Source organism: Benincasa hispida, chromosome 4 (assembly GCF_027475165.1).
Source record: "Benincasa hispida cultivar pf3 chromosome 4, pf3_genome.v1.1, whole genome shotgun sequence".
NCBI classification, from domain to species: domain Eukaryota; kingdom Viridiplantae; phylum Streptophyta; class Magnoliopsida; order Cucurbitales; family Cucurbitaceae; genus Benincasa; species Benincasa hispida.
In genome coordinates, this window is record NC_143481.1 from 41,357,427 (window position 1) to 41,374,096 (window position 16,670).

General features: G+C 31.0%; 1 protein-coding gene across 5 annotated transcripts; it reads left to right on the top strand.

Moving 5' to 3' along the window:
* Nucleotides 1-1,212: 1,212 nt before the first annotated feature.
* On the top strand, nt 1,213-13,966 carry LOC120076660 (core-2/I-branching beta-1,6-N-acetylglucosaminyltransferase family protein). Of its 5 annotated transcripts, XR_005481596.2 has the most exons (3): nt 1,277-2,646; nt 6,231-6,355; nt 6,450-6,744. XR_005481596.2 is itself a non-coding variant. In XM_039030544.2 (2 exons), exon 1 carries the CDS (start codon nt 1,549-1,551, stop codon nt 2,617-2,619), a length of 1,071 nt encoding a protein of 356 aa, XP_038886472.1. In that variant the 5' UTR covers nt 1,213-1,548; the 3' UTR covers nt 2,620-2,646; nt 13,603-13,966. The 5 variants fall into 5 exon arrangements, 4 of the variants coding, with proteins under 4 accessions (XP_038886472.1, XP_038886473.1, XP_090169412.1 ...); XM_039030544.2 differs by lacking the exons at nt 6,231-6,355; nt 6,450-6,744 and adding an exon at nt 13,603-13,966 and having other exon boundaries at nt 1,213-2,646; XM_039030545.2 differs by lacking the exon at nt 6,231-6,355 and having other exon boundaries at nt 1,253-2,646.
* The last annotated feature ends 2,704 nt before the right edge of the window (nt 13,967-16,670 follow it).

The window sequence follows — 16,670 nt, forward strand, 5'->3', positions numbered from 1 at the left end:
TATCTATTATATTCATATTCAAATCGTTGAATGTGTCTAAAGGTAACTCGTGTTCATGACCATCAATATCCAACTCTTCAAATTCATTATCTGTTTTTGTTCTAAAATCCCCGTATTGATTGTAGCCATATATCTTCGTCATCACATGGTGGTGCAACCGATTCAAGATCAGGGTCAATACATTGAGTCGGATCTTCAAACTGACCAAAGAGTGCATTCAAGTTTATATCTAACCCCACCCTACTTACATTAACATATAAATGCACTAATTTCAGGAGTGGTATCGCGATTGAGAACATCGAGTTCATTGCTTGTTCATTAGAAAAAAAAAATGACATAAACTATACTGATCCTCATGGTGTTAGATTAGGATGTTTATATATTATTTCTAACTGATTTGCTCTCATATTACACCAAGTGGCATCCCCACCATTTCAATAAATTGTTAAAAAACAAACCCAACGTTCACATTTATGCTAAAACCCCACATGGTGGTTGGTCATAATCAACTCCATCAATCACATTACCATTTGTAAACAACATAAATCTAAAATTTTTTTTCGCCATTTTCTAAAAGAAAAAAAAGACAAACAATACATTACTAATTAAACTTACAAATTTAATGATGGCTCTACTTTTTTTTGAAAGTGACAATGTTCTTTTTTTTTTTTTTTTATTTGTTATCCGACAACAAAAACTACAAAAATAAAATAATATTATAATTTATAACTTTTTTTTAATTAATCTTTGTTTCTTGAACAACAATAAAAATTATAAAAAAAGAAATAAGAATATGAGAATAGATACAAAATTTACAATTATTTTTAAAAAACAAAAATCTAGTAAAGTGAATGGACAAACCTATATAATTTGTGATTAGAGAAGGGTGAAGTGTGGAGAGAAAAGATTCACATGAAGGAGAAGAAGAGAGTAAGGTAGAAAGCAAGAAGAGAGTAAGATAGAGAGCAAGAGACAATCTGAGAAGTAGAGTTGCTATTTAAAAATCATAGGTAGAGGGTTCAAAACTCGACCCATGAATTTAGTTAGATTATGTAAGTAGTTTTAAAAGTATCCTATTTCATCCATTACTTTTTCAAATTGTAATATTTAAATAAAAGGCCCATTTGATTCCTACCCCATATGTTGTCAAAGAAAAAAAGAAGAAGAAGAAAAAAAAAAATTCTAAATTATTAGATGGGTTAATAGTGACCTAAAATGGAAATAGAAAAATTGAGAGGCAACAAAATTCTTTATCCTCGTTATCACTTCCACCAAACAAAACCACCATTTTTCCCTTTCCCCATCAAATCCCCTCTTTGCTTCACTTTCACCATCTTCTGATCCATTTCTTGCTTGCTTCTCACTATTTCTCCACCAAATCCAAAAACCCAATTCTTCATCTCTATCTTCTTTCTTTTCCCTCACTTGCCCTCTCATTTTCCTTCTTCCCAATCACCCACGTGTGAAAATATCAATCCATTTCATTCACTCTTAACAAACCCAAATCCAAATCTCTCTGTTTTCGTGTTTGGGGATTTCTTTCTGGCCATGGTTTCTTCCCCATTTCTTCTTCCACTTGCTCTTCTTCTTTCTTTTAGCCTTCTCTTCGTCTTCCCTTTTAAGCAATCCCAATTCTCCTTCTTCGGCGATCTTCAGGACCTTGCTCTCTTCCACACAGCCACTTTACAGTTACAGAACTCCCATGGCGGCGGCGGCGGCGGCAACGGTGTTTCGTCCATTTCGCGATTAGGTATCACTTCAAACCCTAAACCCAAGATTGCGTTTCTCTTTCTTACTAATTCCGACCTCTCCTTCGCCCCTTTGTGGGAACGGTTCTTCCACGGCCATGGATTGCGTTACAATATCTACATCCACGCTGATCCAACCGTCGAATTAAACCCTCCCGGCGGCGTCTTCGACGGCCGATTCATTCCCGCCAGGAAGACTCAGCGTGCTTCGCCGACTCTCATTTCCGCTGCTCGTAGGCTTCTCGCTCGCGCCGTCATCGACGACCCACTGAACCTCTACTTTGCCCTAGTTTCTCAACACTGTATTCCTATCCATTCATTTGATTTTATGTATAGTTTCTTGTTTAAAAACTCAATTGCATCTCTTCGATCCTTCTCTTCTAAGTCTAATTACAAAAGCTACATCGAAATCCTCTCCGATGAACCGAATCTATACGAGCGGTACACTGCTAGGGGAGCCACTGCGATGCTCCCTGAAGTGCCGTTCGAGCGATTCAGAGTCGGATCACAGTTCTTCACTTTGACTCGCAACCATGCGGTGCTGGTGGTGAAAGAGAGAAAAATCTGGAAGAAGTTTGAACTGCCGTGCTTGGGCGAGGAACCGTGTTACCCTGAGGAACATTACTTTCCGACATTGTTGTCCATGAAGGATCCGGAAGGCTGCAGTCACTACACGCTAACTAGGGTTAATTGGACAGGATGTTGGGATGGACATCCGCACTTGTACTCGCCGGAAGAGGTCTCACCGGCGCTCATACACACGTTGAGGCGGTCGAATTCGAGCTACTCTTACTTCTTTGCCAGAAAATTCTCGCCGGAATCCTTGACGCCGTTGATGCAAATCGCCGATGACGTCATTTTCCGGGACTGAAGTACTGTCGTCTTGTTTCTCCTACCGGTAAGCAACTAAGCATTGTTTATTCTGCACGAATCACGATTGCTTTGTTTATTTTTCTCTTCTTATTTTGCTAATTACATACATGAAAATTTTCAATAATAGAAAAATAAGAAAACTCTATACACAAAATATCAAAATTTAATCCTTTTTTATGACACCGATAAAAACGGACAGAAATTTAACTTAACATTGATACTATAGCGACGAAAATTGGTACAAGTCTATCACTAATTGACACCTATAAAAGTTTATCAATGTTTTTTTAAATTATTTTTTAAAAATAATTTTACATTTTTTTTATCTTAGAAAATTTTTCTAGGTCAGCATGTGATTAAGTTTTGTTTTAGGTTCTGAATTCTGATAATATCAGGTTGTCAAGAAAAGGGAGTCTGGATTGAACTGACTGAACTATTGGTAAAACCCTAAAATTTAAAAGCTATTAAAACGATTGAATCAAGTTGGTTTGGTTGACTTGAGTAATAGAACTGGTTGGTTTGATTATTCTGAAAATAGCTTGTTGTTTGGTAGCTGTTTAGCTTTAATAATTTGGTTCTTTCAGTTTCATAATAAACTTGAAATTGATTAGAAGTATTTGAAGAATAGTATAAATGGGGATTAGAATGGTACAAGGGGTAGAAAAATGAAAATAAATTTAAAAGAATAGTTTGGTTCAAACTAGGGCGCAAAGTCAGGTAGTTAGAATTTCAGATCCTATCAACTTCTTTGATAATCAAATTTGGGAAGTTTGGTTTAATTTGAGTATAGCTTAACTTTTCTTTTCTTCTTTTTTTTTTGCTATCTGTGACTGTCCGAAATAGTTTACGTAGACCTTGATTAATCTCATGAAACGATCTGTCTGATCTTAGATAGGTGACTATCATAGATTAAACCTATGATTTCTTAGTTCTTTATCAAGATTATGTCTCTTATTTACTTCTAAGCCAATCCATGAACTAAGAATAATGGTAAAATTAGACTATGATGGGTAGATGTTGAGGTAGGATGGCGAACCAGATATCCATCAACACATACAAATAAAAAAAAAAGGGGAAAGAGGAATTGAGTTGGGTGGAGTAGGTTTGGGTGGGAGGAATAGGATATGAGAACCATTTAGTTGTTTTTTAAACCTCACAAAACCCAATAAACCGCGTCTGTTGCCTGTGGGATTGCACTGCAGGCGAATAGTATTATGTTATGCTTATTAATAATGGTGAGGCCCTGGCCCCCAGTCATTGGTCTTGGTTTCTTTTTTGAATGTTCCGAGGAATATTAATAATTAAACATTCTACCTGCTTCTGCTATGCTACTGCTTAATGTGGGGGTTTTTTGGGGAGCTGCTCATGCTTAGTGCTTTCTTGGTTTTCTCCGTAGGTCATGTGACCATTGCCTTTTCTTTCCATTAGCATGTGACTCTGCCACTCTACTGGTTTTCTATTTTGTTTTAATAGCATTTCTTTATATTTTTCCCATCTTATGTTTTTGGCCTACTTACTACATGAAGATGGCTATGCTAGCTGCTCAAGCGAAAACTACATTCATTATTTTGAAAAATAGCTAAACAAACACATGGTAACAACCAATTTTTCTTAGGACAGGATAGTTTGTAAGGATATTTTTTCATTGGTTTAGTGAAAAGTTAGCTGCACAATCTGCTATTCTTTTATATAATTACAACATTTAGAAGGCCACCCTAATTCATTTGAATAATTACAGCAGAAATTTGGTTCAAATCAACTATTAGATTGATTGCTCTCCAACAAGACCCGTGACATTGAGCTCTTCTTTTTATGACTTATTGCATGTAGACTCTCGAGGTTTTCTACATTCTCACTTGTGAATCTTTGCCCGTTAAATGCCTTAGTCTACCGCTATAAACTTCATTCTCCCGTCTCTTTGGAAGGTTAAAGTCCGTAAGAGTAACTCTCAATTGGTCGCTTTAGGAAGCATTTGGATCTTTGTTAGTGCATGTTGTGTAAGAGTTGGAAGATGGATTTTTTGAAATGTCTGGGTACTAGTTTATGCGTATCTCAACTAATCTCATGGGACAACCTATTGATTCTACAACATTTGAGTGTGAAGTTAACTCATTATGGTTCGACCAAAATATTAGAATTCAAATTCCCACCATTGTTGAACTAAGAACAATGGTAAACTTGGACTATGATTAGTAGATGTTGATGTAGGATGGCCAACCAGATATCCATCAATTCATACAAATAGAAAAAAAAAGAAAGAAAAGGAAAGAGCGATTGAGTTGGGTGGGAGGAATGGATATGAAAACCTTTTTTGTCGTTTTATAAACCTCACAAAACCCAATAAACCGCATCTATGGCTTGTGGGATTGAATCGCAGGCGCATGGTATGATGTTATTGTTTATTATAATGGTAGGCCCTGGTCCCCAAGTGGCGTCACTCGTCGTCATTGGCTTTCGTTTCTATTTTTAATGTTTCGGGGAATATTAATAATTAAACATGGATCTTTTATTTTCATGTTGTATTTTGAAAAAAAAAATTAAGAAAATATTTTAAAAAATGTGGTAGTGTGGCAGGGGTATTCATAAGGTTTTGATAATAAAAAAAATTAACTTACTCGACCTGACGTCTCGTTGATTTGTCGTCTAAGTTAGATCAAGAGTATCAAGAGTTGAAGTCTCAACCATCCCTTTTTTAAATAGTGATCTGAGTGTTCAACACTTCCAATTTGTTTGAATTTTTCTTTCTTTCTAGTTTTGGTTTTTTCTTATTTTTTTCCCCTCTTTTTATAATGGTTTAGGTGTGTTGTGTATTGTTGGAGTTTTCAATTTTTGTTACAAAATTGTTAGTTTGTTTAGATGCTTTTGTTAATAACTTGTTAGTAGTTTATTTTGATATACTTTGTTTTGTTAAAGCAGGCTAAATGTAATTATAGCTCTTTATATTGTCAATACGCAAAATTCAATTGAGTTTAATAAAACTCTTATCCCTTATTTTACACGTGGGAGAGTGTTAACATTCAACCACTTTATTTCTACTTTTCTCTCTCTTGAACCCTCGACCATTTCTTTTTACACTCGACGTTTTTGTAAAAGTTTACCGTTCTATTGTTTAATAATAAGAAAAATGTATTTTATTATTAGTAAGATAGGGATCATAGTCATTCTATTTTGTCGATTTTGGGTCCAAACCAATGATTTTATAAAGGAAAGATCCAAACAAATATCCAATAAAGAACAAAATCAATGGATTGGTTTTTATTTTGTTCGGTTCATTATCAGTTTGATTTTCAATTTTTTCATTTTTAACCGTTCTAACTTTAAGAAATGTAAAAAAATAATTTTAAAAGATTACATTAAAAATATTAAAGACAAGTACATAAAAAATATGTATAAAAATTTCAATTGGGTTTAGTATTCACGTAGTTGATTAGGTTAGAGCAGATCAAATATGTGTCTATAGTGAATTGTAGATTCGTCTAGTTAATTGATGATCATTGATATGTTAGATCTATGAAGTCATAGTTAGAAATTTTTAATGAGCCCATTACTAGAGGTCCAACAATTTCAAAAAGGTCAAAGTTTTATTGCTCTGCATATCTGTCTATACAGTTATGCCAAATATGCTTCACTTCAAGGATACTCTCTCGCTTCATGGAGATTGACTAACAATTGCAAGAACATCAAATACACGAAGTGACTTGATTTGTCAGAAAATAGATTTTCACCCATCATCTGTAATATCTTCCTCTTCTACATCAGAATCAAGCCTGAAAAATTGTGTCCCTAACCGAATTAAACTTAATCTTGATCCTTTGATTTTATGAGCAGGTGGGGTCACACTGAGTAGTGTTTGACAAATATTCAATCAATCATCATGTATTACTCTGGTAACAGGCTTGTCGTCAACAGGTAACTTAAATAATACTTCTGTGTCTTGTAACGTGATAGTACAGTCTCTAGTAGGCACATGAAACATATGCGTCTTTAGCTTTCATCTTGAGATGCCGATCTAACTGAATGAATCCCAATCTGGTCACCTCATAAAATACTGATGTATAAATAGTGGTAGTATTCTATGGAGTGGGATAGTGCAATAAACAACCGTCTCTCGACGTCTAGAGTACATCTTGCTTGTAGTACGATTTTGCCATACAATTGATGATCGATGAATAGATTGATCATATAAGACATTAGGATCAATCGATCGTGGGTTTAAAGCCATGATCTAAAAGAAAATATTATTTATTTTTCGGGTAAAGCATACAAATAAATTAGAATTTGAATACTAAACTATGATAAAAATATTAATTTCACAATAAAAATATCAATTATAGGATAATATGAACAATCAAAGGTCCTGACTGATACTTGTCTTTATAATGGACATTTCCTTTGATTATGAATTAATTAATTACAAAATCTTCACGGTACTTGAGCATTGGGTTTTGTCCATGTTATCGTGAACTCTTTGGTCTACTAGATCTCCTCAACAACGATGGGTGATGCGTGATCCAGTAATATTCATATGGTACCGGTTGAAATTGAGAAGAGTAGCCTGCAACATATGTTTGCAATTTATAGGAATCTTCAATGAAATCTTCGTAGTTCATATTAAATCATGAGCAAACCACCATAAAATGCAAGCGTTAACCACCCTAAAATGCAAGCATGGATGCTAAACGCTTGCCATTTGTTATGTGAACAATATTGCTTTGACCTAATTAGCTTCAATATTTGAACATTTTTTCTAGCATTTAGTTTGCGACGTTCGGTTTTCACATGAAATACACCTTCATATCGATCATTTGACGATACTTCATGTTTACTAGATGTTAGGACCCATTTCAAAATTTTTTCATGTGCGTATCTCATTTACTCACTTAATATTACAAATACATTTGAGATGAATTGTTGTTTTACTAATTTTTTTTTTATCATCAGATGTATTTATCTCGATGTTCCAAAACAACTCTTATTCTTACTTTTTTTTTTCAAAAATAGTATATGCATTTGTAAAATGTTATTTGAATGAGCATTTATTAGCAATATTCAAACTTCTTTTTGAGGATTTTATTGATGCACTTTGATAAAGTTATCGTTATTCATTCGTACTTGAACCTTTCATCGCATGTTTGAGTCATTTGCTCAATACCAATGTTGTAAAAAATATTGATACAACTTCTATTTATTCTTTTGATGTCTTCAATGACTTTGTTGGATTTGCGAATTGGAATTGACATTTGGCATGATAAATATAATTCTTATAAATATGGTACAACTTTTTTTTATTTCGATTTAGCTATGCTTATTTTAGCAAGTATTTTTCAATTATTTGAATGATAAATTAAAGGTGGTAATTTAAATTTGAGTTTAAATTTAGTAAAACTGAAAAATTAACTTTTAAAGTTGCATTACAAAAGGAAAGAATGTTGAGAATACATGTATTTTAAATCTATCCTAATTTAAAACTTGAAACTTTTATTTAAAATTAAAATAGGGTGGTTTATGCCAAAGAAAAAAAGAAACATAATGATGGTGGTTGATTTTTACATGTCACTTTGTGTCAACTTGGAGGGAGGAGAAAGGAATAGAAATGAGAGAAAATTTGATAAAATTAAGGATAGTTTATAATTATTGTACTTTGAAAAAATAATTAGAAAAATATAATGGTTTTGAAAGTATTTTAAAAAATATGGTAGTGTGGCAAATGAAAGATCGAGATTTGATCACTTGATAAATTAATGAAAAAAATTAATTTATTAAACTAAATTAGATCGAAAGTTGAAGTCTCGATCATTTTTCTTGTAAAGGAACATGTTAAATCAATCACCACCACTATTTTTTTTTTAAAATTTAATTTTATTTCTTTGGGCATAAACTAATATGTTTTAATTTTAAATTGAAGTTTCAACTTTTAAATTAGGATAGATTTAAATTAACCTATTCTTAACCTTATTTCATTTTTTAGTGTAAATTTCAAAGTATAAAATTTTCAGTTTTATTATAGTTAAACTCAAATTTAAATTATCACATTTAATTTAGTATTCAAACAACTAAAAAACACTCATTAAAACAAGCATAGCTAAACTGACATAAAAACATCAAGGGCATTAAAAGAATAAATCAAAATTATATTTTTTTTTTTTTTTTTTTTTTTTTCAACATCGGCATTGAGCAAATGACTCAAAATGGAGGGTTTGGGTATGGGTGGATAACGACAAATCTTTCAGAGTACATCAATGTAGTCTTCAAAGGAGCTTGAATGTTGTTGATAAATCCTCTTGCTCAAATAATATTTTACAAATGCATAAATTATTTTGAAAAAAGAAGAGAAGAAATAAGAGCTGTTTTGGAGCGTCAAGATAAATATCTTTAGTAATAAATGTTTTTTTTTCATTAACCAACAATTTGTTTAGATTATATTTATAATATTAAGGGGGTGTTTGAGGCAACAAGTTGACTATTATAGTCTTAGGTTATTATAGTTGGATTATAATAGTTTGTGTTTAAGGTGTAGATTATTTTAGTTTGAGTTATAATAATATGTATTTGAAGTGTAAACTATTTAGTTTGAGAAGAAAATAACAAACACTGTAATAAAGAAAAAAAGTGATGAATGTAAATAGTAAAAATTGTAGCAAATAGTAAATCCTGTAGCAAATGGAGATTTTGAAATAGTATTTACTGTAGCAAGAGATGTTTATTATAGTATGAGGATAGTTCTTGCCTTAAATGCCCATAAGTGAATAAATATTCAGGTACACACATTTCAAAATTTTGAAATAGGTTGCAAGATCCAGTAAATATGAAGTACGTTATATGATCGATATGAATGTGTGTTTCATGTGAAAATCGGATGTCATAACTTTAATGCTAAAAGAGAAAATGTTAAAATATTAAGGCTAAATGGGTACAAGCGATATTGTTCATGTGACAATTGACAAACGTTTTACATTCTATGATCACATTTTATGTCAGTTTGCATACGATTTAACATGAATTACGAAGATTTCATTGAGAATTACTATAAACTGTCAATATATGCTGCATGCTACTCATCAATTTCAACCTGTATTGTCTGAAGATTATTAGATCACACATCTTAATATGTCTGTCTTAGTTGTTGACCTATCGCTTTTGAGGAAACTTGTAGATCAAAGAGTTCAGGATTCATAATGAGATTGACTAGATAGAACCAAGTGTTCAAGTACGGTGTAGGTTTTGTAATCAATTAGTCATAATCGAAGGAAGTCTCCTTCATTACAAAACAGGTATCAGACAATTAAGAGTTTTTTTATTTTGTTAATATTTTTATTATAGTTTATTATTTACCTTCTAATTTATTTTTATGTTTTACTCAAAAAAATAAATATATATATTTTTTCTTTTAGATAATGACTTTAAACTAGGATCGATTGATTTTGATGTTTTATACGATGAACCTATTCATATATCATCAGTTGTATGTCAAGATTGTACTACATGTGAGTTGTACTGTAGACGTCAAGAGGTGATTTGTTTATTGCATTATCTCACTCTACCATAAAATACTGCTACAATGGGATTTCATAGAGTGAGCAGATTGAGATTCATTTAGTTAGATTGACTTCTCACCACTGCTTTTTGAGAGATGGAGGTTAGAGACGTATATGTTTCATGTGTCTACTAGTGAGTACATTATCACGTTACAAGACACAAAGGTATTGTTCATATTAACTGTTGACAGTGAGCTTGTTATCATAATAATGCATGATGATTGGCTGAGTATTTGTCAAATATTGCTCGGTGTGACCCCACCTACTAATAAAATCATAGAACCAAGATTAAGTTTCACATGACTAGGTACACAATTTTCAGGGCTTGATGATGATGTAGACGAGGAAGCAGTCATGAGATATACGCAAGCATATATACTATAGATAATGGGTGGAAGTTTGTTTTCTGATAAATTAAGTCATTTTGTATACTTGATGTTCCTGCCGTTGTTAGCCAATCTCCATGAAGCGAGATGGTATTTTTGGGTGGAACGTGTTTGGCATGACTGTATAGATAGTTATGCAAAGCAACAAAATCTGACGTTCGTGAAATTGCTGAGCTTCTGATACTTCTACAGTTATGGAGTTAGAAACGATTTCCAACAATGACTCCACAATTTTGACATGTTAATGATCAACAATTAGCTCGACGAGCCTACGGTTCAGTATAGATACATTTTTTAGATGCTTTAACCTATCAGGTACGAGATTATTGAATCCAATTGAAATTTCTATACATATTTTCATGTACTTGTCTTTAATATTTTTAATATAATATGTCTAAGTCATTTTTATAATGTCTCATAAAGTTAGGACGATGGTTAAAAATGAGAAAAATGAGAACCAAACTGATAATAAAAATCAATCAATTAGTTTCGTTCTTTATTGAACATTGGTTGGAATTCATCTTTTATAAAATCATTGGTTTGGTTCGAAAAATTGAACCGACTACCGTTCATATCTTATTATGAATAAAATACGTTTTTCTTATTGTTAAAAAATAGAATGGTAAACAAAAAATAGCTAATTGTTCAAGATAAAAAAAACAAAAAATAGGAGAAAAAAATTGGTCCGTGTAACATTCTCTCACGTGTAAAATAAATGATAAGGGTTTTATTACTCAATTGAATTTTGCGTATTAACTATGTTTTAACAAAGTATATAAAAACAAACTATTAACAAAATATCTAAACAAACTAACAACTTTGTAACAAAATTGGGAACTCCACCACACTTAGACATTACACCTAAACCATTATGAAAATAGGAAAAAAAAAAAAAGAATAAAAAACCAAAAATAGAAAAGAAAAACAAACAAATTGGCTGTGTTGAAAAAACTCAACAATCAGACCAAAAATCATATCACCACAACTACAATACTTTTATAAACACCTTCAAAACTACAATATTTCCATAGATATTTTCTAAACTTATGATATCAATCCAATTTTTTCATTAAACATTCTATACCTGCTTCTGCTTTTGGGAGCTGGTTGGTGCTTTCTTGGTTTTCTCCATAGGTCATGTGACCATTGACGTTTCTTTTCCATTCCCATGCGACTCTACCACTCTACTGGTTTTTGTTTTGTTTTGTTTTTCTTAAGCTTCTTTTTATTCTTTTTTATAGCTTAAGTTCTTGGCCTACCTACCACCTGAAGATGGCTATGGTAGCTGCTCAATCGAAAAATGGATTCATTATTTTGAAAAATAGCTAAAAAACACAATGCGACAACTAAATTTTCTTAGGAAAACATAGTTTGTAAGGATATTTCTTTATTGCTTAACTGAAAAGTTAGCTGCACAATCTGCTATTACTTTTGACCCTGTATATGTGCATTTCTACTACCTAGGAAACTTATAAGCGATTTTAATATTATTTAATATCACTAGCTAGTATCCCCATCCATGATTTTAGAAACAATTTGGGTTCATAGCCAATGTGAGTGTATTTTAGTGATCAATGTATCTACTCCTTTTTTGAGGTTAGAGGTTTGAATTGTTCCTACGGTAATTATTACATTATAAGAAATATTTGGGTTTAGTATTTTTCCCTTTTACCAAGGAGCCAATTCAGGGTAGTTACTTTACCATACCATTGTTAAATCTTATATCTAGTCCATTGTTATCTGCATTAGAATGAGAACCATATCATATGCCATTGCCATACAAAGAGGAGAATGATGCTTCCCCTATCTTCATCCTAGGGTCAGTTTATTATTATTATTCAAGAGCTTTCTCTTTTTGTGCATTTGTAAAAGAAATTTAGAGCTTTTATCTTTTAGAACAAAGACCTTAGTTTTTAGTTTTTAGTTTTAGTTTTTGTTTTTGTGGGAAGGCATTGAGCAGTGTGAAAGGTCTAAGCTTGTTAGGTGGCATGTAATAATTTTGCCCTTCTGATTTACACGGTGGGTTACTGTTGTGGCTAAAAGCATATTCAGAGCCCATGAGAAATCTCTCACTGTATGCTGTGTTCAATAAATCAATTAAGTTCTTAGGAATGAGTTTCTTGTCTTCTAACCTCAAAGCTGTGTTTATTAAGTTGATTTTGCTTTGTGACGATGATTCCCCATTTCCCACATTTTTCATTTGGAAATACCTTATTTCTGATAGTCCCTTCTGTAACGGTAGTCGGAATCAATGGCTAGCAGCGTTCTTACTATAGTAATAGTAGAATCCTCGACAAGTTTAGCCTAGTTCAATTGGTTGAAGCATATGCTTTTGACCTCTTCATATTTCTCTACCCTCACTTGTTGTCGAACTAAGAAAGTGCGGCTTAGTTCGATACCCCATTTTCTGTTCTCGTGGCTCTACCAACACACTTGCCATATGTAGATTGAGATAATAATCTACTGAGAAGCTGCGTCATTCACTTGTTTGCTACTATTGGGTGTTTTAGATTGCTATATAAATGAAGGATGATCATATACGTTAGTCTTTTTAATTTTCATGGACAAAATGTTAAGAGGGCATTAGGTGATGTATAACACTGAACTTTTGCACGTTGAAGAATTTGTACGTATTCTTTAATTTGTCATATTCAAAATCATCTTTATTAATTCAAAATCAATTTAATATTTGGTTTCCGTGATTTTCATATTATTAGAATTGATTTTGAATGATTAAAAACATGTTTGGAGATCTTTTTGAACATGACAAAAGTGATTTTAACTATTTCAAAATCACACGTCATTTGTTAAGTAAGTTTCATCAACATGGTTTATGAAGGAGAAAATTTTCTTGATTTATTGTTTACAATGTTAGTATGCTTTTAAAAACAGTTTGAAGTTTATTGAAATTAGTGGAGGTAAATTAATATTTACGAAGACAACTTTCTAATGTAAGGAAAGAGGATATGATATTCTCGTAGTAGTGCTACAAGTTTTCTCGCTTATGAAAAGTTTAAACTCTTCATTCTCTTGATACCGATCGGTGGCTTCTGGTGGTAGGGCTTATGGATTCTGAAGAGTTGTGAAGCGGAATTGTCACAACCCAACCCTGAAGTAAGAGTGAGCTTCTAACAATTTCTATAGATTGCAGGGTGTGTTTTTCTGTATAGTTAGTTCATAGCTTTCCAGCTGATAAAATTGTACATCTTTTTTCATTACTTTTTTTTTTTTTTTTTTTGTTGGTTCAAAATGTAAATAAATGGGGAGGGAGAGAGTGTTTGATGTATTTGGAGTTGGGGGACAAAGGAAAAAAGCAGCGTGAAGAATCACTGCTTTTTGTATATGAAAATTTCCATTTTTATTTGGTTCGGTTCGGTTTGGTTTGGTTTTATTTTGAATGTAATAATCCAGAGAAGTTTATTTATACTTATGCTTATGATGCTTTTCATACTGGGGGTAATTGTTACGTAAAAGATCCTAGAAAAAAAGGATGTTCAAAATTTATAAATAATTTGTATACTATATAACTAATTCATGTAGCATTTTAATTGTATAAATAATTTATGAATTGAACACAATTACAAATGGTCAAACACTTAATTGAAACATTTCTTTTTTTATAAATAAAATATCATAAATAGTTAAAGAAAATTATTTTAAATGATAAAATTGTTGAAAATATTTATAAATAATAATAAAATATTATCCTATTTGGGATCAATTGTGATTAAACATTGAAATTTGGTTATATTTATAAATATTTTGGTTCATTTTTCTATATTTGAAAACTGCTTAATAATGAATATATTGTAGGTTTACATGTAGTTCTTTTATAGGTTAGTTGTATAAATAGAATTCAAACTCAAAATAATAGAATATATAGTACAAAGATAAAATAATTGTATATATAGATAAAAAATGATAAAAGACTTAAAACCCATGCCTAACTACTATTTTGCTATCAATGATAGCCACTTTGCTATTAGTTGCTATCGTTGATAGCTTCTATCAATTACTATCGATGATAGTTGCTATTAGCGATAATTTTTAATTTGAGAAAAATTAATACAATCTTGAAATATTAGCTTTTAATTTGCTATCAATTATCAGTAAACTTAAGGCTATCAGTGGCTATTAATGATATATTTATAAATAGTGATCAACTTTGAAAGAAGACCAACAACTTTGATTATCATAGTAGCTATCACCAATAATTTTTTATCATGGCTATCACTAATAGCAGCTATCAGTCGCTATCACGGATAGACTTTCATCAATTAAAATCAACCTTGAAATATTAACACTTAAGACTATCAATGATATACTTCTATAATTAGTTATCACCTTTGAAAGAAACTCGATATATAGATATCACCTAAGTTCTATCATCGATATCACTAACATTACACATATTGTGGTTATCAGTGATAGCTTCCTTCATTTATAACATCATTGATAAGATGCTATCAATGATCTCACTGATATCATGCTATTAGTGATAGTTCTTTATCACCAATAATGTGCTATTAGTGGTAGCTTCTATCACCGTTAAAGTGTTATCAGGTAACTTCTATCACCGATAACATGTTATCAGGTAGCTTCTATCATTGATAACATGCTATTAGTATTAAATTCTATCATTGCTAACATGCTATCATTAGTAGCTTCTATCAATCATAGCCACTAAACACTTTTTTGCCCATTTCTTGTCCTTCCCAAACATTTATAAGTCTCTTTTCTTTTCGATGATAGTTTCTATCACTGATGCACATGCTATTACTGATAACTTCTAGGCATTCTACTTACATTTTCGTTCGAGATTCAACTTTATTAATTAAATTCACTAAGTTGGCTGTCAATGATAGATTTCTATAAGTTATGAAAATATAATCAAAGATTAAGCTATCAATGATAGAAATAGAAAATATTAATGGCTATCATTGATCATTTGCTATTTATATTTACTATTTGTTATAATAATCAAACTTTATGATTGACTTGTTGGTATTAAGTCATTTATGAATTGAGTACTTTCAAGTTTTGGGTATAAAACTCAGTCTTATAATTCTTGTGAAAAAAGGGGAGAAAGAAAAAATTCAAATAAAGGAAAGAAAAATTTAAAAATAAGAAAAAGAGAAGAAGCAAAAACTGAAGAAATAAAAGAAAATTAAATAGAAAAAAGGAAGTAAAAATTGGATAAATGAAAGAAAAATTAAATAAATAAAAAGAAAAGGAAGAAGTGAAAAATTGAAAAAAGGAAAGAAAATAAAAATAAAAAAAGGAATAAGCCAAAACCAAAGAAAGAAAATAAAAATAGAAAAGGCATAAACAAAAATTGACGAAAGAAAGAAAATTAAAAAAAAAAGAAAAAAGAAAGGAGAAAAGAAGAAAATGAAAGAAAATAAAAAAAAAAGGAAAAGAAAAGAAAGGAAAAAAAGAGAAGGAAATGAAAGAAAATAAAAAATAAAAGAAAGAATAAAATAAAAAAAAGAAAGGGAAGAAACAAAAAAAAGAGAAAAAAAAGAAAACGAAAAAAATGAAAAAGGGACGGAAGAAGCAAAAATCGAAAAAAATAAAGAAAATTAAAAGATTAAAAAAAGAATGTGTACAACAAAATAAGACAATAGAGGACGAAATTGAAAATTAAAAAAACAAAAAACAAAGATCGACTAGTCACCTCATTTATATTTATAAATATTTTAAAAATATAATATATTTTTAGATTTTTTCTCTTATTCCGTTATGTATTATAAATATCCTTATTTTAGAGTCTATTTCACAATGCTAACCGCATATGTTGCTTTTTTAAAAAAGTTTTACAGTTTTCTAAATTCTGAATTCAAGAGACTTTAAAATGAGGAATTTGGTTAAGTTTGTTTGTTTGTTTTTTAAATAACAAAATAAATTTGAATATTTGTTTTCCTTGAAAAAAAAATCTATTTAAGTAAAAATCTCCCAACCTTCTTTGGTTTCACATCTAATCGGAATTCTTATAATGTCTATCGTTGTGAAATATTCGTCAATGTGTTTATTATAAGTCATAGGGTCTGAGGGTTTTCAATATCTTTCACATCTTTTATAAATATTCCTAAAATAAAATTATTATTTATTAATTCTAATATGACTAT